The sequence below is a fragment of the Phoxinus phoxinus genome (genome assembly GCF_949152265.1).
Source record: "Phoxinus phoxinus genome assembly, chromosome: 4".
Classification (NCBI taxonomy): Eukaryota; Metazoa; Chordata; class Actinopteri; order Cypriniformes; family Leuciscidae; genus Phoxinus; species Phoxinus phoxinus.
The window spans coordinates 42,451,094-42,475,644 of record NC_136879.1 but is presented as its reverse complement, the minus strand read 5'-3'; the positions used below and the strand labels follow the sequence as shown (position 1 = coordinate 42,475,644).

Genomic DNA, 24,551 nt, shown 5'->3' with positions numbered 1-24,551 from the left:
TTTACAAAAAGGTCTCATTTATTAACATTAGTTAAAACTTTAGCTAACATGACCATATATTGTTTACAGTATTTATTCATCTTTGTTAATGTTAATTAGTAAAAATATAATTGTTCATTGTTTGTTCATGTCAGCTAATGTTTTAACTAATGTTAACAAATACAACCTTTGATTTGAATAATGTATTAGTAAATGTTGAGAATAACATTAACTAAAATTAATAAATGCAATAGAAGTATTGGTCATTGTTAGTTCATGTTAACTCATGTTAATAAATAAAACCATTTATTTGTGGCAATTTTTTGTGTCAAAATCATACACTTCTCTAAACCCTTCTCTACATTGTCTGTAAAACTATAAATAAAATAATAATTATTCAAGAGGGGTTATTGTTATTTCATAATTAAATCTAGTGGCTACTAATCAAAGACTTCATCTTACTAACAATGAAAACAAACAATCCACTAAACCCAACACAACACAACTAAATCAATGCCTCTTAAAATCACTATGGCAACACATAAAAGGTAATTAGCTGTGATGAACGTGTGTGTGTGTGTGTGTGTGTTTCTCGTTTCTCACCCACAACAGCGTATCCTCCAGGCACTATGGGATAGATGATTCCATCTGTGTTAATTCCCTCTGGAAACCAAGCGGCCATACTTTCACCCACCAAACGGCCAAATGCAGCACCTGACACACACACACACACACACAATATATATCTATCACATACAATATTTTGAAAATGTAATATTTTAAGGCAAGTATTTTTCATGCACTTGTCAATTTTGAGACATTGCTATTTTGTTTCCATAACGTGTCAAAGACCAAATACACATTTAAGTGTTTATTATATTGCACTTTATCTACAGTAGTCAACATTTGAAGTGGATCAAAACCTTTCTTCAAAGTTAAACATGAATTTTGAACAATACCCGTTCTTGTCTTATCACACAACTTTGATGAACTTTTCATCTGTTGGTTTAAATTACAATACATATCTTTACAGTCGGTGAGTTTGTCCTCCACTTCAGCAACAGTTATATACACCAAAACTTACAGTTTTATTCCCATCTATATTCTGAAGGTTTTTACTGAGGGGTTTGTTCATATATTTTTCGCCTGATATTTATTTAACATTTTATTCCTAAAACATGGTTTAAAAAAAAACAAAAAAAAAAAACAATCCGTTTACAGTATTTTCTGATTTATGCAGTGATAAAAGTAGAAATCCAAAATCCCCTCAGTGAAAACCTTTAACTCTAATAGGACATCAAAATGAAATTTTGAAACTTGTAATATTTTAAGGCAAGTATTTTTCATGCACTTGTCAATTTTGAGACATTGCTATTTTGTTTCCATAACATGTCAAAGACCAAATACACATTTAAGTGTTTATTTTATTTTTTTATTTTTTTATTTTAGTGTTCATATATTCTTCGCCTGATATATATTTAACATTTTACTCCTAAAACATGGTAAAAAAAATTAAAAAACTATCCGTTTACAGTATTTTCTGATTTATGGAGTGATAAAAGTAGAAATCCAGAATCCCCTCAGTGAAAACCTTTAACTCTAATAGGACATCAAAATGAAAAAAAGGGTTTTGAATGTGACTTTATCCAACGTTAAGATTTATGTTCTGGAAACATGCAAATTAGTGCGATTATATAAACAATTATATGAAACATGCAAATTATGGAGTTTGTCCTCTACTTCAGCAGCAGTTATATACACCAAAACTTACAGTTTTATTCCCATCTATATTCTGAAGGTTTTTACTGAGGGGTTTGTTCATATATTATTCGCCTGATATACATTTAACATTTTACTCCTAAAATATGTAAAAAAAAAAAAAAAAAAAATCTATCCGTGTGATAAAAGTAGAAATCCAAAATCCCCTCAGTGAAAACCTTTAACTCTAATAGGACATCAAAATGAAATTTTGAAACTTGTAATATTTTAAGGCAAGTATTTTTCATGCACTTGTCAATTTTGAGACATTGCTATTTTGTTTCCATAACATGTCAAAGACCAAATACACATTTAAGTGTTTATTTTATTTTTTTATTTTTTTATTTTAGTGTTCATATATTCTTCGCCTGATATATATTTAACATTTTACTCCTAAAACATGGTAAAAAAAATTAAAAAACTATCCGTTTACAGTATTTTCTGATTTATGGAGTGATAAAAGTAGAAATCCAGAATCCCCTCAGTGAAAACCTTTAACTCTAATAGGACATCAAAATGAAAAAAAGGGTTTTGAATGTGACTTTATCCAACGTTAAGATTTATGTTCTGGAAACATGCAAATTAGTGCGATTATATAAACAATTATATGAAACATGCAAATTATGGAGTTTGTCCTCTACTTCAGCAGCAGTTATATACACCAAAACTTACAGTTTTATTCCCATCTATATTCTGAAGGTTTTTACTGAGGGGTTTGTTCATATATTATTCGCCTGATATACATTTAACATTTTACTCCTAAAATATGTAAAAAAAAAAAAAAAAAAAATCTATCCGTGTGATAAAAGTAGAAATCCAAAATCCCCTCAGTGAAAACCTTTAACTCTAATAGGACATCAAAATGAAAAAAGGGTTTTGAATGTGACTTTATCCAACGTTAAGATTTATGTTCTAGGAAAATATGCAAATTAGTGCGATTATATAAACAATCATATGAAACATGCAAATTATTTATCATATACATTTAATTCGATATTGCCTCGTTTGCAAATCTAAACCTAACATGAAAACTTGTAAGTTAACACAATTGTCCTAATCCACTGTGATGAATCAACTACGGTGAGATCTAGAAGTGAAGTGTTGACCATATTCACCTATCTTGCCTTAAAAAGCGATATTTTAAGGACAAACACAAACACACACTTACCAATGACAAAAACAGGCATGAAGGCTCCACAAGGCACAGGAAGAGTTGTGGCTAAAGCAGACATCCAGAACTGCACGGGAAACAACAGTAACACTCATTTAAACAAAAACAAATAATTGTAATATTTCACAAAAATCCAATAACTTTTCTGCTGATGCAACCAAGGAGAGCTAATAATATCATCAGTGTTGAGGGATTAACTAACTAAAAGTGGTAAAGCTATTATCTTGGTAGAATTCATTTTTCAGTAGCATGACAGTAATTCAGTTTTTTCCATTAACAAGCTACTTTTCTTTCCAACGTGTAGTGTAGTGTGACAAAATTACATTGCTGGTTATTACAGAACAAAAGCAGCGACACACCTGTATGAAATTAAAACTGAAAACAGCCCAGAGAAAAAAAATCTATTTTATAGATTCAAAGTGAGAATTTGGGTCTCGCCTGTCTCTCCACACACACACACACACACACACACACAATAGCCTGAAATATGACAAACCAGAGGGGTGTGATATTCACACATGCGTCTGTGTGCGTCACAACACATCAAAATCCACAAATATCCGTACAGATCAACGCTTCCTTATACATCTGACGTCTAAAATCGGTCATCTGCATGACAGTTGATGCATAGACTATGATTTCCTCAACAGACGAAAATAGAAGATTGAATAAACGTCAGATGTAAATGTGTAAATATAAAAGAGAATCATGAAAACAACTCATTTGTCATGTCATGTCCAGTACTTTCTGACTATTTCATCCATAATCGACTCAAAAGCACATTACAAGAAAAAAAAATATTAAAACTAAAGTATAATTTTTTTGAAATTATAAAGTATAATTAACAAAAAACAAGCAAACACAGGGCTCAATGCTAAGGATATTTTTCTCAACCCCAAAAAACATTTAAATAAATACATTTTTGTTGTTGTTTTGACCCATGTAACATGATATTCCAATAAATAAGCCACCAATGTTTCAGAAATTTCACAATTCTCGATTGACTCCAATTTCGATTCCACAGCAAAGACTACTAGCCTAACTAATGTAAAGTTCAAACATTATTAAAGGCAAGTGAGTCTTCAGTAATAAAATAAGAACAAATAAATAAACTAAAAGCAACAGCTAAAATAATTACAACAGAACAAAGATACAAATGAAATAAACAGTGCTTTAATTTTTCAGATAAGTCGGTCTAACAGTATTCTATACACTCTAAAAAATACTGGGTTGTTTTAACCCAACTTTGGGTCAAATATGGACAAACTCAGCCGTTGGGTTACATTTTATAATTACATGTTTAACCCAACATTTGGGTTTGACCAAATTTGACCTGAAATTGGGTTAAAACAACCCAGCATTTTTTAGAGTGTACAGAAATTAAATAATCAAACGCAAAATAACACTGCATAGTATTCTGTACACTCTAAAAAATGCTGGGTTGTTTTAACCCAATTTCGGGTCAAATATGGACAAACCCAGCCATTGGGTTAAATTTTTAAATTACATTTTTGATCCAACTTTTGGGTTGGTCCATATTTGACGCAAAATTGGGTTGAAACAACCCAGCATTTTTTAGAGTGTATAAATTAAATATGGATTAATCCTTGTTAAAGCTACAAAAGTTGTTCAATTAAGATCAGTGACTGATTCTTTCTTTGCCTTTCGTCGTTTAATTAACAATAATTGCACAAACGGCGGAAGGAATATTAGGCTACTGTCACTTTAAGAGAGAATGCATGGATCCAATATACTGATACACACATGCATTTATTTGTTTATGTGCAGTTAATAAATAACTGACTGAGTTTACATGAATACTCGCCAAGGTGGGCATTTTGACATACTTTTGTTGTGTGTATTTTTCGGTTCAAGTGTGCAAACACTCTCAGAGAGCCGAGTCTCGTACAGCTGAATTGAGTTCTCTTTCCTGTCTTCTTACGATTGAATCTGAATGGTTAAAAATCACTTGAATGTTTAAATTGAAAATACCTAAAAACTTGTGCAAATGACAAACTTTCATGATGACGCAAGCATTAGCCAGACTGAACAGACTGAACCCGAGAGTGTTTTATTGACGGTTTCAGGAAGTGCTTATTGCCTTGAATCAGAAGTTTGACAGAAGTTCTTCTCAAAAGAAGCAAACAGAATAAAACGATAAAAGTGTGCATTGTGTGTGTGATCTCATTAGCGAACAACACAAGAAAATCCAAAGTCACCTTTCATTTTAATAACGCTCTATTTGAGAACTATAAATTAATTATATTAAGCAAATGCCAACACACAAACATGCATAACACGTCTGAACTTCTGCTGCAATCTGGAAATAGAGTTTCAGATTATTTGTTAATTAGACACACACACACACACACGCACACACACATATAAAGAAAGGTAAAACACACACACACGCACACACACACACACACACACACACACACATATATATAAAGAAAGTTAAAACACACACATATATAAAGAAAGGTAAAACACACACACACGCGCACACACACACACACACACACATATATATAAAGAAAGTTAAAACACACACATATATAAAGTTAAAACACACACACACACGCACACATATATATATAAAGAAAGTTAAAACACACACATATATAAAGTTAAAACACACACACACACACACGCCCGCACACACACACATATAAAGAAAGGTAAAACACACACACACACACACATATATAAAGAAAGGTAAAACACACACACGTGCGCACACATATAAAGAAAGGTAAAACACACACACACATATAAAGAAAGGTAAAACACACACACACACACACACACACATAAAGAAAGGTAAAACACACACACACACACACACGCACAGATAAAGAAAGGTAAAACACACACGCACACACACATATATAAAGAAAGGTAAAACACACACACACGCGCACACACACACACACACACACATATATATAAAGAAAGTTAAAACACACACATATATAAAGTTAAAACACACACACACACACACGCCCGCACACACACACATATAAAGAAAGGTAAAACACACACACACACACATATATAAAGAAAGGTAAAACACACACACGTGCGCACACATATAAAGAAAGGTAAAACACACACACACATATAAAGAAAGGTAAAACACACACACACACACACACACATAAAGAAAGGTAAAACACACACACACACACGCACAGATAAAGAAAGGTAAAACACACACGCACACACACAGATAAAGATAGGTAAAACACACACACACACACGCACAGATAAAGAAAGGTAAAACACACACGCACACACACACAGATAAAGATAGGTAAAACACACACACACACACACGTCACTTGGTACTGAATGTGAGGTGACTCCTGAAATGAACTGTATGTAATTAGCAAAGCAATCTAATTGGCTGATTCAGAACAACAGAAGTTAATTAATAGAGAAAGTCATGCACTAAAGCAAGCACAAGAACAAACACACACACACACACACACACACACACTCGATGGTTCCTGCGAGAACAGAACAGATCCTGGTGGAGGTTGAGGTGGGCTTCAGTGAGAATGTTATATAAGTGTTATGTGAGTTATGCTGGAGTGTGTGTGTGTGTGTGTGTGTGTGTGTGTGTGTGTGTGTGTGTGTGTGTGTGTGTGTGTGTGTGTGTGTGTGTGTGTGTGTGTGTGTGTGTGTGTGTGTGTGTGATATGCTGGAGAGTGTTTGAAAGCTGTGGGTGGATAGAGAGATCATTGCATAATATTCTCTCTTTCTTCTCGTCCTCTCAGACGCTCTCTCGTTCTCTTGGCTCTGAGAAGTGGACAGACTCGCAGAAATCTGCTCTCCTCTTTCTCTCCACCTGCCGGCATTGCTACACACACACACACACACACATTACATGCATGTGCATTTTTAAAAAATACTACGTTTTTTTCTTTTTGAACGAAGTCTCTTTCAAATCAATTCACATTTACTTGTATTTGTATAGCGCTTTTCACAATACACATCGTTTCAAAGCAGCTTTACTCATCAACTGCGTTTATTTCATCACAATACAGTAAAAATATTATTACAATTTAAAATAACAGTTTTCTATGTGATTATATAGTAAAGTATAATTTATTCCTGTGATCAAATCTGAATGTTCAGCATCATTACTCCAGTCTTCAGTGTCACATGATCCTTCAGAAATCAGTGTAATATGATGATCTGATGCTCAAGACACATTTATGATTATTATTAATGTTGAAAACTTAATATTTTTGTGGAAACTGTTATCCATTCTATTTTTCCAGGATTCCTTGATGAATATAAAGTTCAAAAGAACAGCATTTATGTGAAAATTAACATTATAAATGTCTTTACTGTCACTTTACTATATAAGTGAGAACATTTTGTTTTTTAAATTCATATTTTTTTTTAATTACAACTGTGTAACCCAAAGCTTAAACCTATCCATAAAAAACTTTAAACATTTTCATAATTAGAATTTTAGAATAAATTAAAAAAATGTAATGATAAAAAAGCGATTTATAAGTACTTCCAAAGAGAGGTTTTGTCAGATGTATCTCTCTTCTGGGGGCAAACGTTACCCAAGTGGTTCTAGATTAAACCGCGCAGGTTAAGTCAAAGGTTCCTGTTCAGCTAAAGGACACACAGGGCACTCGTCCCCATGGCAACGCTGACGACATCACTTCCTGTGCAGTGACAGGTTTCGACTGGGTTTCTGATGAGGTTGCCAGGGTGACACACTCACGCAGGGAGCGAGCGAGCGATGCAAGTCTTCACACACACACACACACACACACACACACACACACACACACACACACACACACACACACACACACACACACACTCGTTTTCCTCAGCCAGTGACTTCTACAGCTGGGAGGATGAAAAAGCGTTTGTTTGGTTTTTTGAGGATAATGAAATCTCCTTTTCGCTCAAATCCGTCTGAGTGTAAACAACCCTTCTATAGACCTTATCCGCCAGAAAAACTGTTCATTTTCTTATTGTAGAGTTAACGAAAGTTATCATGAGCGTTGTAATGTTTGAGGCGGATGTCATAAATGGAAGATTTTAAAACGAGCGGTTCATTCATTAATCCGCAAGATCTTACCTTCATGCTGTGGAAACACAAACCGGAAGACAGAACACAACGAGCTCAGCAGCGCTGGAAAGGGGCGGAGCTACAGAAGGTCTATGTAAATGACCTCTGCTGTGATTGGCTAACGTACTTCACACTATCATTCTTCAAGGGCGGATGAAGCTGCTAAATACTAAACAGCGGTTGTTATGTAAATGTGGGCGGTCATATGTTAATGAGCTCATGTATTATTCAAGTGTCGATAAATGCTCTGGAGAGGAAGCCACGCCTCCTCCAAATCCCAGCCAGAGCAGAGTCTGCGAAGCGTTAAATTACCTCAGGTCTCAAAACACGACATTACAACAATAATCAACGTGAATAACTTAAAAAGAGATCAGGATGTGAAGAGTGTTTCAACCGGTATTACAAAAAGTGTTTATGAAAAACATTGCCTTTAAACCAAACAATTCTGAATAAAAAAACATGCGTTTAGGTGTGTGTGTGTGTGTGTGTGTGTGTGTGTGTGTGTGTGTGTGTGTGTGTGTGTGTGATGATTTACCTTCATAACGATGAAGATGACGAGGATCACGAAGACATTAGCCTGCGGATGTTTCCAGGCGGTCGAGTGACTGTCATAACTAAAGTCTTCTGTGATTCCTTGCTTTGTCCAAGTGCGATTGTCAAAAAATGAAACCAGGGTGTCCTTTTGTGTGAGCTATGAAGAAAATGACAAGTTATTAACAGGAGCTTCATATTCACATTATTATTTTAGGCATAAACCTCACAATATTAGTTTGTTTTATGCTTAAAACTATATCTTTTTATTATATTAAAAAAAATTGCTAATGATGTATACAAGTAAAAAACATATTGAAGAAATTATATTCTATTTGATTCTATTCTACTCTACTCTGTTCTATCCAATTCTATTCTATTCGATTCTACTCTGTCCTGTTCTATCCAATTCTATTCTATTCGATTCGATTCTACTCTGTTCTGTCCAATTCTATTCTATTCGATTCTACTCTGTTCTATCCAATTCTATTCTATTCTACGCTGTCCTGTTCTATCCAATTCTATTCTATTCTACGCTGTCCTGTTCTATCCAATTCTATTCGATTCGATTCTACTCTGTTATGTCCAATTATATTCTATTCGATTCTACTCTGTTCTATCCAATTCTATTCTATTCTACGCTGTCCTGTTCTATCCAATTCTATTCGATTCGATTCTACTCTGTTATGTCCAATTATATTCTATTCGATTCTACTCTGTTCTATCCAATTCTATTCTATTCGATTCTACGCTGTCCTGTCCAATTCTATTCTATTCGATTCTACTCTGTTCTATCCAATTCTATTCTATTATGTTCTGTTCTATCCAATTCTATTCTATTCTGTTCTATCCAATTCTATTCTATTCTGTTCTATCCAAAGCTATTCTATTTAATTCTACTTTGTTCTATTCAATTCTATTCTATTCTGTTCTATCCAATTCTATTCTATTCTGTTCTATCCAATTCTATTCTATTCTACGCTGTCCTGTTCTATCCAATTCTATTCGATTCGATTCTACTCTGTTATGTCCAATTATATTCTATTCGATTCTACTCTGTTCTATCCAATTCTATTCTATTCTACGCTGTCCTGTTCTATCCAATTCTATTCGATTCGATTCTACTCTGTTATGTCCAATTATATTCTATTCGATTCTACTCTGTTCTATCCAATTCTATTCTATTCGATTCTACGCTGTCCTGTCCAATTCTATTCTATTCGATTCTACTCTGTTCTATCCAATTCTATTCTATTATGTTCTGTTCTATCCAATTCTATTCTATTCGGTTCCATCCAATTCTATTCTATTCTGTTCTATCCAATTCTATTCTATCCTGTTCTATCCAATTATATTATATTCTATTCTGTTGTATCCAATTCTATTCTATTCTGTTCTATCCAATTCTATTCTATTCTGTTCTATCCAATTATATTCTATTCTGTTCTATCCAATTCTATTCTATTCTGTTCTATCCAATTATATTATATTCTATTCTGTTCTGTCCAATTCTATTCGATTATATTCTGTTCTATCCAATTCTATTCGATTCTATCCAATTCTATTCTGTTCTATCCAATTCTATTCGATTCAATTCTACTTTGTTCTATCCAATTCTATTCTGTTCTATCCAATTCTATTAAATTCTATTCTGTTCTGTTCTACCCAATTCTATTCTATTCTATCCCCAAACTCGAGTTTGTGGGTTGATGACAAACTAATAATTAATTAAATAATTAAAAAATAAAACACTTACTAAAAAGAAGAAATATTTACATGCAAACATGAACATGCAAATGTGTTAATATATCAAGCTTAACTTCAGTGGGAAAGTACATGCGTAAGGTCAAAGGAGTTAAAATACTAAATCCCAGTTTTTAATGTTGTAAAGTAAACATCCTTGGTAACACTTCACAACAACATTAGTTCACATGAACTTACAACTTCGACAGCAACTTCATTAAACCTTGTTGTAAAGTGCTACCACTTCCTTTTTAGAGATGCTCAGGAATTCTATTATAAAACTAGATGAAAAACTGATTGAGAAATGGATTATGTGAAGTATTGTACGAGAGTGCAGTCACACGCGGCTAATGGTGGATTTTATTGCTACATTCTGTGTTCTAATTCCGTTTTATGTGTGTGTGTGTGTGTGTGTGTGTGTGTGTGTGTGTGTGTGTGTGTGTGTGTGAGTGAGTGAGTGATAGAGAGCGAGAGTTGATGCCTTATTCTGTATTTTATCGAGTGTGTATGTTGTTAAGAATGATTAATGAACGCCTCATGTTTCTCTCAACTGTCTCATTAGGATTATTAACTGGATTTAACAGCCTGAGGAACAAACACATTGTGCGTGTGTGTGTGTGTGTGTGTGTGTGTGTGTGTGTACCTGTCCGGCCATGAACTGCCCGAAGCCCGGAGGGAAAGTGAGTGTTGAGATCAGCAGCGTGACCAGCGCGGGATACAACAGACGCCTGCACACACGCACACACACACACACACACACACACACACACACACGTGATATTATACTTGTGAATAGACCTTCACAGTTCAGAAATGAAGATAATTGTAATATAATAAACTGCAGTCTAATTTGATTGCTTTCAGAAAGCTTTGGGGATTTTTAGAAGTGCTCATATTATGCTATGGAGTCTCATATAATAAGCATGCTAGTTTAAAGTGCCCCAGTTATGCTATTTTAAAGATTGCTAGTTTTGTTTTTGATTTCTCCTACAATAAGTTTACATGCATCAAAGTCAAACACACTGTAATCTCCTCATAATCTCCACCGCAGCGTCAGCTCTTTTCTCTCAGCGTCAGAAACACTTCATTCGAAGATTCAGTCTCTCTAAACCCCGCCCCTCTGAGAGCGGCTCTGCTCTGATTGGTCAGAAACTAAATGCTCATTATCATATCTGAGTCTCAGCTCTTGATCACAGTGATACGAACGGTGGCGATGGCGTGGGTTTTACCGTATCGATCTCATCAAAGTGGATTTGCTTTGAGTCTTCTCGACACGAACAACACGAATCAAACTCTCCCAGTCTCAGATACACTGCAGTGTTTGAGGGCGGAGCTAAGAGACGCTGTTCAGCCAATCAAGACCACAGGCTGGCTTTATGCTAATTAGTTACATTGTTAAATAGGGATGTAACAGGAAGTGAGACTGGAATTACTGATCTTTGAAAGTTTGCAGAGCTTTTACAGTCACAGTCAGCTCAAGGTCATATCCAAATAAGCATAACTGGGGCACTTTAAGATAATTTTTAGAAGATATTTTATAACTAGTATGAAAATAACGCCGGTAAGCGGATGTATATTTTCAGACATTCGGCCCTCACTATTATAGAGAAACACAGAACACTCACTTCTTCATGAGGAACTTGTTAATAGTTTTCTGTTTTCGCATAAACTGAACAATTAGCCTGTTCAAATACACAAATAAGGCACCGCCAAACCCGCTGGCAATCCTGCAGAGAGAGAGAGAGAGAGAGAGAGAATTATGAGTGACATTATGCATATTCATTAATAATGGCATAAACATGCTCATGATTCATAATACAGTTCGTTAGAAGATTGTGCTTTCATTCAAATATCTGTTGGGTACAAAGTGCATGAACAACCAGCAGCTTTATAATATTACTGCAGACTTGAATTATTTAAGGCGAGACACGGCAGGCAAAAACATCGTTTTTTTTTCACTGGTCAATTTTGAGATTTTGGGATATTTGTCTTCAATAACATGTCTTCTTTCAGACTTGTGGTGAAGAAAAGTCAGAAATACACATTTATGTCTTTATTTTACTAACTTTGTCTGTTTGCGTCTGTAGATTTCTCCTAAACTCAACAAAAGTTGGCGTTATAAATCATCATCTCTGTCTCCCGTCATCACACACACCGTTAGTAAGCTCTCTCTCTCCTGTACAATGCTGTCGGGTCCAAATATGGTCATTTCCTGTTTATCAGCAACCAATCGTGAAAGTAAAAGGGCTGAATGCGCGATCTCATTGGCTGATGATAAATCTTTAAAGCCCGTTTTCTCAAAATGACTTTTCTCTCATTCTCCAAGTCCGAAATCTCCACTTCAGTCGCACCGATACACACCAAACCCTCCAGTCTTGTGCCTAGTTATATTATGAAGACATTTACAGAGGGATTATTCCTAGCCTGATTTATATAACATTTTATTCCCAAAAAACATGTCGAAAATCATTTTTTAAGGCTATTGACAGTATATTCTGATTTACAGGATAACAAAAGTAGATATCCATAAATCCCTCTGAAATTTTTTCCCATCTAATATGTGAACACAATAAAAAAATAATTTTAACCTGGCTTTATCCAATATTCAGATTTAGTTTTTTTTTATATATGTAAATTAGCGCATATTTACTTAGATATTGCCTAATTTGCATATTTAAACATTAAATTACAGAAAACTTGTAATACATTTTTTTCTCATCTTAATATAAGTAATCAACTGGAGAAGTTTCATGGTGATATCAGCAAGTTAATGATTTTACCCTATTCACCTGTAGTGTCTCGCCTTAAAGTAAGTAACTAAGATTGATATATGATGTAGAATTATTGTTTATTGTTAGTTCATGTTAACAAATGAAAGCTTATTGTAAAGTGTTACCAAACATATTTACATAAATGAACGCTTTTAAGTTATGTTCTGGGCATCATTATGAACAGAGATACTATGCTAGGACATTTCAAATTATTAAGGATACCAAACAATCACAATTAAAAATCTTTTATTTTCAGCCTCGTTTAAAAATGAATCTGCAGTAAAAATGAAGCGAACAAACAAACTGTGACGTGATCAGACTGGAGCTTCTTTAAAACAAAGTTCATTACAAGTTCATTAGGATCACGAGGATGGCAATGCAAAGAGACTGTAATCCTCAGAGGCGTCTCTACGGTTTAAGCGACGTTCACATTACACGCGACTTTAGGGTTGCCACCCGTCCCTTAAAATACGCAATCATCCCGTATTTACAAGTAAGATGATGCGTCCGGTAGCAAATCAATAAGGGACGCGATTTGTCCCGTATTTTACAATAGGCCCACATATAGTTGAATAAAAACATAAGGATTTTGCAGTATGGATAATACTAATAGCAAATATAAAGAAATCAATTTCGTAGTAGAGAAGCTCATTGCGTGATTGCATTTTAGCGTCTTTGTTTCTATAGCGACTGAGTCTCGTGAACATGCGCGGTAAACCTGCACGCTTTTAACCCCTCGTGCGCTGTTCGGCGTTTTGTTCGGGTCTCTGACCCCAAATGACGTTTGCTGAAATAAAATAAAAAATTATCTTTGTCCAAATGGCGTGAGACTTTGCACGGTTGACAACACTTTCTAGATCTACAAAAAAAATTAAATAAATTTGAATAATATCTGTTTTTTATGTTAGTGTGGGGGGGAAAGTCACACTTGTGTTGTTTCAACAAAATGTAATTTTGAAACAACATAATAGTTTTTTTTTAGGATTTATAGTTTTAGGAGGATTTATTATATATTTTTTTAATTGAAAAAAAGAAGAAGTAAAATTCACTTTATAAAAGACCCACATTTCTAACGTTCATGGATATATTGAATAATTTGACATGGTTTAGTGTAAGATTTTTGCCCATCTTTTGGAAAATGCCGTTTTAAAAGTAAAGAAATTATCACTTTAGATGGCTGCAGAGCTACACCATTTGCTATTTGACTAAAATACATATTTTTACTAGTTTTTAGTTGGATTCATACCTACATATTATGAAATCACAATTATAACAATAAAAATGACTGTCAAAGTTGAGCATTTTTTGTACTGACAAAAATCTGTTTTTCAATAATGTTACATTATGATTAGAATCAAATTACATCAAAACACACATAAACAGTGGCAAACTACAGATGATATTAAAAAACAGATGTTTGAAATTGAAAAAAGTCGAAAAGCTCTATGGGGGGTGGGTGGCAACTGAAGGTGGCAACTCGACGCGACTGTCGCTGCAGGTCGCCAGTGGCTGGCGGTGCGGTCGCTAGTGGGCGTTCCCGCTACTGGTTGCCTAGTAATGTTTGTGAGTGACATTCACGGATGTTTCTCCATGTTGTAGACAACAAATCCGTTTTCTTGCCACTACAAACACACATTTTGGAAGGACAATTCTAAATATAACTGGAATCAATATAACATGCATAATATTAAAGATGAACGAGAAACTGTGAGTGCTTTTTGCCATCGCGGCTGTTTAACTGCAGCAAACGGGCAAATACCGGTCTATATGTGTTCACGAAACCAGTCCGGCTCTGAGTCAGTGCTGTGAACACCACTGTATGCACACGGAGATATATCAACTTATAGCACAGTTTCTGACGGCTAAAGTTAGCTTCTCGTTCAACTTGCCTCTGTCAGAGAGTGACGGATGATCACACGCTCCACTGACTTCACTCCTATTGGTTGTCGCTCCCGAAAGTCGCTCTTCATTTGCATAAAGTTAAACAGATCTCAACTTTGTCGCGTCGCCAGACACGCCCCATCAGGTCGCGATCGCGCGTGTCGCCGGAAAACGCCCGCTCCCCATTGAAATGAATGGTAACGTGTCGCTTGTAGTGTGAACGCAGCTTTATCCTGTGTTTGCGTCGGTGGGCGGGGCTAAAGAGGCAATGATGTAGAAGTGGGCGTCGCTCTGATTCTGTGGAGGCGGTCTTTCGTCGCACTATGATGTAATAATGTGACAAAATTCAAAACGAGTCGTTTTCTGAGCAAAAAAAAAATGTTTTTGGACTAACAAGGAAGTTTTGAGTTCTGAACCGTACAGGATATTCTTATAGCATGATCTCCTCTTATTTGTGAAAAGATCAAGGATTTGATTTGATTTTTAACTTTTATCTGCTGACTTAGTTTGCCTGTTATTGTTTTTAAGGGCAGATGTACTAAGAAAAATATTTTTGCATTGTTAAGAGTTAAAAAGAGGCAGAACTGACCCGATCACAGCGAAGGCTGGAAGCTCTTGGAGATCAAAGGGGAAGTCCAGCCTGAACCGAGTCTTAAAGAGAGCCGTGATCGTCTCTGAGAGAGAGAGAGAGAGAGAGAGAGAGAGAGAGAGAGAGAGAGAGAGAGAGAGAGAGAGAGAGAGAGAGATGATTCCTTTAAAACTCAAAATATACAGTTCAAGTACATTAAAGCATATTAAAATGCCCCATTATGCTTTTTGGGATATGACCTTTCATGTTCAGTAGTGTAATAGAGCCGTTTGTGAATGTAACGATTTAGTTTTAACAGTTTGTAATATAGCTCTGCAACGTTTCAAAGATCAAAGTGCAGATAAATAGTTTTGTCTCCTAAAAGAAAGAAGTGATTCTGAACTGCTTGAAACGAGTCGTCAGTAATTCCAGTCTCACTTCCTGTTGAAAATACTTAGGTTTGTAACTAATTAGCATAAAGCCAGCCTGTGGTCTTGATTGGCTGAACAGCGTCTCTTAGCTCCGCCCTCAAACACTGCAGTGTATCTGAGACTGGGAGAGTTTGGTTCGTGTTGATGAGATCGATACGGTAAAACCCACGCCATCGCCACTGTTCGTATCACTGTGTGTCAAGAGCTGAGATTCACATATGATAATGAGCGTTTAGTTTCTGACCAATCAGAGCAGAGCAGCTCTCAGAGGGGCGGGGTTTAGAGAGACTGAATCTTCATATGAAGTGTTTCAGACGCTGAGAGAAAAGAGCTGACGCTGCGGTGGAGATTATGAGGAGATTACAGTGTTTTTGACTTTGATGCATGAAAACTTATTGTAGGAGAAATCAAAAACAAAACTAGCAATCTTTAAACTAGCATAACTGGGGCACTTTAAAACACACACACACACACGCACACACACCTTCATCTCTGTTCCACACTGCCAGAACTCTGAAGATAAAGGCACTAAACGTGGCAGCAAAGAATCCACGCCAGTAGTTTCGTACGGCGAAAAACGTGGAGGTGACCTCAATGCTGAATAATACACCTGAAACACACACACACACACACACACACACACACACACACGTGATCACAAACCCAGTCTGGAGCCGCACGGGTATATCTGTGGCAATAGCAACTATACATCGTACGGGTCAAAATTATCCATTTTTCTTTTATGCCAAAAATCATGAGGATATTAAGATCATGTTCCATGAAGATATTTAGTAAATGTCCTACCGTAAATATATAAAACATGTATTTTTGTGAGTGAATGCAGCACAATCGTGAACATAAATGCACAACTTTAAAGGAGATTTTTTTCAATGTTTACATTTTTTTGCTCCTCAGATTCATGATGGATAAATCTCAATTTCAGTTTTCCCTTCAAATTAACAGTACATACTCAAAAATAACATTGTGTCCCCAACTTAATATGAACAGTTAATATGCAATTTTTACATTATTTTATCTTCATTTGAACGTTTTTACTTTGTGGGCACCAGGGTCTTGTGCCATTCATAATTTAATCAAATTCATTTTAATTCATGAATCTGAATTTACTCTGAACTCTAATTTGAATTTGAGTGTAAATAAGTGGAGTTAAAATGCAATTATTATTATTATTTACAGTATACAGTACATTACAAACATTTTCCAGAATACTTTAATTTCCTGCAACATTTGTCTTAAAAATTTAGCCAAAAGAGCCTCGCCTTAACAGATCTGACAGACAGATGGTCAAAATTAAGTTTGTTTTAACCTCTTTAACCTCTTTTTTTTATTTTTTATTGTGCAAACAACTTAATTAACATAAGTGAACCTCAAGGAAAATATTGAAATAATAAAATAATCTGTCATGACCCCTTTAAATTATTTTGATGGCGGTTTATTGTTTTGACAGTATTGAACTTAGTTTAGAGAATTATTGAAAATAAGGAAATTAATAATTTCTTAAATTTTGCATAAACATGCTGGGCACATTAATTAACACAAGGTTCAGTTTCTCTTCGGGGACACGCTCAGATATTTGATCCCAAATCCCCAGTTTTCACCTCCTATAGGAGCAGCGAAGCAGCATCCGACCCCGACAGCACAGGCAGCCGCTAGCATCTCGATGTTCCTGGACTCGTTCTGTTCACACACACACACACACACAACAGAGCATTTAATACACGACAACGGACTATTTTACCTTTTTTTCAACACACACACACACACATACAACACAAAAACAGAAGTACATAGACACCAGCACAAACCAGGAGCGTTCAATACACCAACACAATCAAACACAATAAAACAATCTCTAAAAAAAAAAAAAACTCACAATTTACAGAACACACACTATCTACAAACAGATACACACACATAGACACACACCTGTACTTGGTAAATCTATTCAGAGATGATATCGCTGTAAGTTTTATCCTCACAAAAGGAAAACTTCATCAAGAGAAATGCAGAAATACATACATTTTAGATTGATTTCCATATCACACACACACACACACACACACACACACACACACACACACACACACACACACACACACACACAAATAACAAACAACATATAATTTTGACTTTTGTGCATCTGTTTAAAATCTTCCCATTAGAAACTGAAGGGTATTTTTACCGGCATTATTCACATGCCCCAATGTATAGCACAAATTGTTTGTCGTTGTGTAACTAGCAACCGTTTTAATCCACTTACGTCAAATGCTAAATTAATTTCTATAGACGTACTGGATTTTTTGATGGTGACGTGCCTAAAAACGTCTTTATTTCGATGCTGTCCCATATTAGTATACTGCATTATATTCATGTCCACATGAACCGTCTCTTCAGCACCACAGAAATCAATGCCTTCTTCACCGCTGTGTTAATGAACTTGCGCATGAAAACGTCATCTGTGTTCGTCACAACACATGCACACTTTAGTCAGAGTGGATCCGGTGCCATTAAAGTGTTCACAAGCCTGTTTATGGCTATTACAATCGGCATACGCCACATATTGAGCTTAATTGAATAATTTGATCTATCTATTGTGTTTACATGAGGTAAAGTTTAATTGCAATATTGCCAAAATGTTATTATAATTGCATTATGAGGGTGCATGTACTGTTAGTCAAAGTGTCTTGCACCAAAATAGTTGCAATTAAGTTTTAATGCTGATTTTTTAATTATTATTGTAATGCTGGATTTATTTACAGTTAAAAACCCTATACTGCAATATTTTTATTTATTCTACATATTCACAATAAAAGACAGGAGTTTAAAACATTTTGAGGCGTTGCATGGCAAAAATAAATTGTTCTAATTGCATATTGTTTTTAGTTAAGCGAAATATTTCTAATTAGAACTCCATTCACACTAATGAATTAAACAGGAGCCAATTGTTAAATTCTAAAATGTATAGAATTTATGAAATAAACCTGGTGGGTACATCCACTTATTGTGTAAATGCACGTTTTTGCATTGTACTTATTGTACTAAAATTCCTGCATGTAACTTAAAGCTGTAATTAATCTCTGTAATTACATCTATAATTCCAGTGTAATATCCCTTAACCTAGGGCTGTAAACGATTAATCGCGATTAATCAAATCCAAAATAAAAGTTTGTGTTTACATAATATATGTGCGTGTATTGTGTATAATTATTTTGTATATATATATATATATATATATATATATATATATATATATATATACACACACACACACACACACACACATGCATGTATAGATTTAAGAAAAAAATGGTTATTTATATATAAAATAGTTCTATTTATATGTAATATAAATCATATACAAATATGCAGTGTATACATGCAAATATTTCTCAAATATATACATGCATGTGTGTGTATTTATATAGATGCAACACGCATTTGAAAAAGCGAGGCGCTGGAGAGCACAATTATGCAAAATACAATTTCACCGCTAGATGGGAGAAATGCCTACACACTGTCCCTTTAAGTCATCGGCCACTGGCAGGTGTGGAAAAAAGTTAGTTTTAGGCCCTGCTTACCCATAATCCACCTCAACAGCAGCACAAGTGTTCTGCAATACAACACTCGCTCAATAAGTACATTGTACCTAACCTTTAAAGACTAATTAACTTTACTTTGGTACAAAATATGACCCAAGATCTTCACCCATTTATGTGTGCTGCATTAAGTACTATCAGAGGAGTTTGCTTAAAACTGGAGGCTATGAAACTTTGTTGTAGTTACCTCATAAATTCCACCAAAGAAAGACATGAATTTGCAGAGAAGAGCAGCACACAAACTGGCAATGTGCACAAACGGACCCTACGTGATAGAAAACACACACACACATACGACTCGTCATGAATCTGAAACAAAGCAGGAACACTTTAAAGACGCTACAACTAAACTAAGGGGCAGGTAAATTAGATCTCGGGCTAAAAACACATTCTCTGAATCTGAATCTGTGTATGTTCACCTCCTTTCCCAGAGGCAAACCACTGCCCAGTGCACAGGTCAGTCCAACCACTTTGGCCACGAACGTTTTCAACGTGAGATACTCCTTCAGCACCACTCCTCTGAGAATCGTCTTCATTTCAGGAATACCAGACCCTGATTGAGAGACAAACGCTGAATTATGAAGAAGAAGAAGAAGAAGAAGAAGAAGAAGAAGAAGAACAGAAAGCTCTTATGAGTGTGTGAATGTAAGTGTGTCTCACCGGCGGCCTGAGGTGCTACTATGTGTGTGAAGCCTGCAGAGAAACTAATGAGAACCACAGGATAAGTGACCCAAGCCAAATACTGCAGGATGACGTTACTGTCCAAACCACCGTACATCCACTTCTGAGCTGTAGAAAGCAGAACACACAAGTAGAAACTTTCAGATAAATGACAAACACTGCAAAAACTGTTTTTCTTGTTTAGTCACTGTCTTGTTTTCCATTAAAAAGATCTAAACATTCTCAGATCAAGGTTCATTTACTTGAGCAGCAAAATGACGTAAGATATTACGTCTTGTTTTCTGAAAAAAAAGAAGTAATTAAAGTGAAGTGAGTTTGTGCTTAAAACAAGAAAGTAATTAATGAGCATCAGACCAACTGTGAAAGTAAAAGGCATTTGGAGAGGATTGATTTTAAGCAGAATGGTTGAAAACCCATAAACACAATCACTTTCAATGTATGTAACATAATTGCTTATTACTTTTGACCAATAGGTGGCGCTGACACCAAATTGGTTTGGTGTGGTCAGTGTTGGGTGACAATTACACACACCAAGTTTGGTGTCCATATGCCAAAGCCTTGCAGAGATACGGCCTTAGATGCAGTTTGGCATCATGCCATCAAATTGGTTAATGCGGTAAATGAAAACAGTTTTGTCTATTGACATGAAATCCATAACTTTGTGCCAGAACTCAGTGAATTTGGTGCAAATCAGATCTAAGAGGAGTTTGAAAAAATAGAATTTCAATTCAATCAAAATGGCAGACAGGAAGTTTGGCAATATATGGCATATTTGGTATTAATGTTCTCGGCATGATCCAAGGCCTAATCAAAAGCAATTCAAATTTTATTATAATTTTTTACCACACTGCCGCAAACTTTTCGAGTACCTTCAGGTCATTGTGTCGAAGACACATACCAAGTTTCATAACGGTATGCCAATGCATTCATATAGCATTTCATGACAAAAATGAAAGACGCCCCAAAATGGCCGAAAATTGGGTATTGTTCGACTCGGCATGCCACATCAAATGTAAAGAGATTGGAGTCTTCCAATTGGCCAAAAAATTGCAATTTTTCATATATCCTGACCAATAGGTGGCACTGTGCCGAAACCTAAAAAAAAAATCAGAGGATACATTTATTTGGTTTCTAGCCCTCATGGTTCAAAAGTTATTAACATAAACATGAGTGCAACTTTGGACAGTTGGTGGCGCTAGAGGGATTGAGTTAGAGACTCCACAATTGGTGTGTTTAATGTTCAGACTGTCCTCTATCTGTGTGCCAGCGGTCTCTAAAAGAATTATATAGCAACGGAAGAAAACAGATACAGCCAAAAATCATAGGTCAATTCCGGACATCTTCTCACACACACACACACACACACTAACCTTGTAATAAGAGGGCGATGCAGAAATCCATAACAAAGCTGACCAGCGCCATGACGAGTCCCAGCAAGATGAGGAAGATCCAGTCCTCGCCGACCCGCAACATGAAGAACCGCTGGCAGTGCACTGCACAGACTCCACAGGAAAACACTACATTACCCACAATGCATCACTGCACACCTGGAAAACTCCAGAAACAAGAGCTACCTGCACTACCCACAATTCCCAGAGCAAGGTGTCTACAGCTATGAATCCATCCACCTATGATTATATAAACTACTACGGAAAATAATAAATCCTTCTATGCGCAACAAGGCACTCAAGTGACTTTGCCTGTGATTGGATAACTGGAGTAACCAGCGGACCAATAGCATCGCAGCATCTTAAATGTTGGTTTTGGTGTTTCTGAAACGCCGGAGTCAAAGTCTGTCATCAGAATGATATTTATTTATGATATTTTGCACCAATTTCCCAGGAGGTGATGATTTTGTTCTCTTGAACGCATGGGATTGAAACTCCTGATTAATTCGCGAATGTTTTATGCCATATTGCAATTTTGCACATAAGTTAACTTCCTAACTTTAGATGGAAACATGTGAACACCTCAAAAAAAGAAACAAGCTAAAGTCAAACAAAAATGTGCACTAGTTTTTTTTTTTTTTTTTTTATTATTATCTATACAATATTTAATAGTTTTCTACTAAGAGAAACAACTTTCTCTGGATGGCTTTTCATTATGGTGACTAGTGTTGGTGTTAAGATGCGTTTGGTCGATCGGATCACAAGTAGACGAGTTTGTCTTCTTTCAGACTTGTGCTGAAAACAAGTCAGAAATACACATTTATGTCTTTATTTTACTAACTTTGTCTGTTTGCGTCTGTAGATTTCTCCTAAACTCAACAAAAGTTGGCGTTATAAATCAACATCTCTGTCTCCTGTCATCACACACACCGTTAGAAAGCTCTCTCTCTCCTGTACAATGCTGTCGGATCCAAATATGGTCATTTCCTGTTTATCAGCAGCCAATCATTTGCATAAAAGGGCTGAATGCGCAATCTCATTGGCTGATGATAAATCTTTAAAGCCCGTTTTCTCAAAATGACTTTTCTCTCATTCTCCAAGTCCGAAATCTCCACTTCAGTCGCACCGATACACACCAAACCTTCCAGTCTTGTGCCTAGTTATATTATGAAGACATTTACAGAGGGATTTGTAAATATATTATTCCTAGCCTGATTTATATAACATTTATTTAAAAACATATTTTTTTTTTTTTGACAGTATATTCTGATTTACAGGATAAAAAAAGTAGATATCCATAAATCCCTCTGTAATTTTTCCCCATCTAATATGTGAAATCAATGAAAAAATCATTTTGAACCTGGCTTTATCCAATATTCAGATTTAGTTTTTTCAAATATATGCAAATTTGCACATATTTTATTAGATATTGCCTAATTTGCATATTTAAACATTAAATTACAGAAAACGTGTAATACATTTTTTTCTCATCTTAATGTAGGAAATCAACTGGGAAAGTTTCATGGTGATATCTGCTAGTTAAAGATTTTACCCTATTCACCTGTAGTGTCTAATGAAAAAAAATTAAAAAATGTATCTTTCAATCTAATGTACATGAGTGTGTGTGTGTGTGTGTGTGTGTGTGTGTGTGTGTGTGTGTGTGTGTGTGTAATCAGGAATGATGAGAGAACATTGTGACTGGTACATTTTTCATCTTCAAACCAAACCGTATGGCTCGAGCTCTTCTCATAATGTTCACGCGTTAGATCAGTCGACGGAGAGAAGACGGTGTTTAGTGGCGGCTTGAACACATTCGATCACATGAGCGTTTACACTACGAAACATCCGGTCGAATGTGTTTTCAACTCCCTCTGTGGGAAGTGGACAAGCTCAAGACCTTTTAAACCCGAGTACACCTGTATTCAGCCTCGTCTACTTGTGATCCGATCGACCGAAACACAAACAGGAGCTTAAATGTTATCCTTCCATCAGTGTTTACACTAAACTACCCACAATGCCTTTGACATCTCATCAAAACAATGACTCACAACTCAAACAAGCACACAATGTTAATGCACTGTTAGATGACTGGTTTGAGTAAGTCAGGAGTGTAAGTTCATATTCTGGACCGGATCTGGTATGATTCTGAGCTACAACTTTATTATATTTCAGTGCAACTTGAGTAATAAATTCGTAATACTCAAACACACACTATACACAGAATATATTATTAAGTATTTTCTGCTTAAAGCTGCAGTGAACCAAAGACAGTCTCAAAAACACGGCTTGAAATCGCTGGTGTTTCTGACGTCACACACTACCTTGTAGCCAATCAGATCAACGTGTGATCGTCAACCAGTGGATCTCTGAGTGAGTGAGTGAGTGGAGGCGGGGCTCATTTGCATATTCATAGAACTGTGTAACCAATCAGGGGCCGTATTCACAAAGAATTTTAAGGCTAAAAGTAGCTCCTAAATGGCGAATTTAGGAGCAACTCCTAAAAATAATGGGCGTGTCACTCCTAACTTTAGGACTCCTAATTTTTTTCACTAAGAGTTATTCACAAAGCATTTTAGCCCTAAAAGTAGCACCTAAGTCTGGGACAGCTTAAAAGAAGTCGAGAGGACTCCTAACTCACTAAGACCTATTCACAACGGGTCTTAAAATCGCCGCGCGACGCAGTGTGTTGGAGACACTCAATGACACGGAGTTATTACAAAGATACCGCCTTAACCTTGAGGGAATACTGATTGTTGTGGATCTTGTGAGAGATGCAATAACAGCGCCAACTAATCGCAACAACCCAATCAGTGCCGAATTGAAATGTTTGATAACACTTCGCTACCTGGCAACGGGGAAAATGCAATTGTGTAATGCCGACGATCTAGCGATATCCCAGCCATCGGTAAGCAGATCCATCCACCA

At 35.8% G+C, this 24,551-nt stretch overlaps 1 protein-coding gene across 1 annotated transcript in view; it reads right to left on the bottom strand.

The window, feature by feature from the left end:
* Positions 1-24,551, bottom strand: part of clcn2b (chloride channel, voltage-sensitive 2b) — a 92,093-nt gene that overhangs the window by 28,711 nt on the left and 38,831 nt on the right. Inside the window, 12 exon segments of the mRNA XM_079610241.1 lie at positions 583-693; positions 2,906-2,975; positions 8,551-8,706; positions 10,933-11,017; positions 11,915-12,016; positions 15,531-15,615; positions 16,425-16,550; positions 17,560-17,638; positions 19,745-19,822; positions 19,977-20,110; positions 20,218-20,346; positions 21,609-21,740. Coding sequence (XP_079466367.1) covers positions 583-693; positions 2,906-2,975; positions 8,551-8,706; positions 10,933-11,017; positions 11,915-12,016; positions 15,531-15,615; positions 16,425-16,550; positions 17,560-17,638; positions 19,745-19,822; positions 19,977-20,110; positions 20,218-20,346; positions 21,609-21,740 — 1,287 coding nt within the window.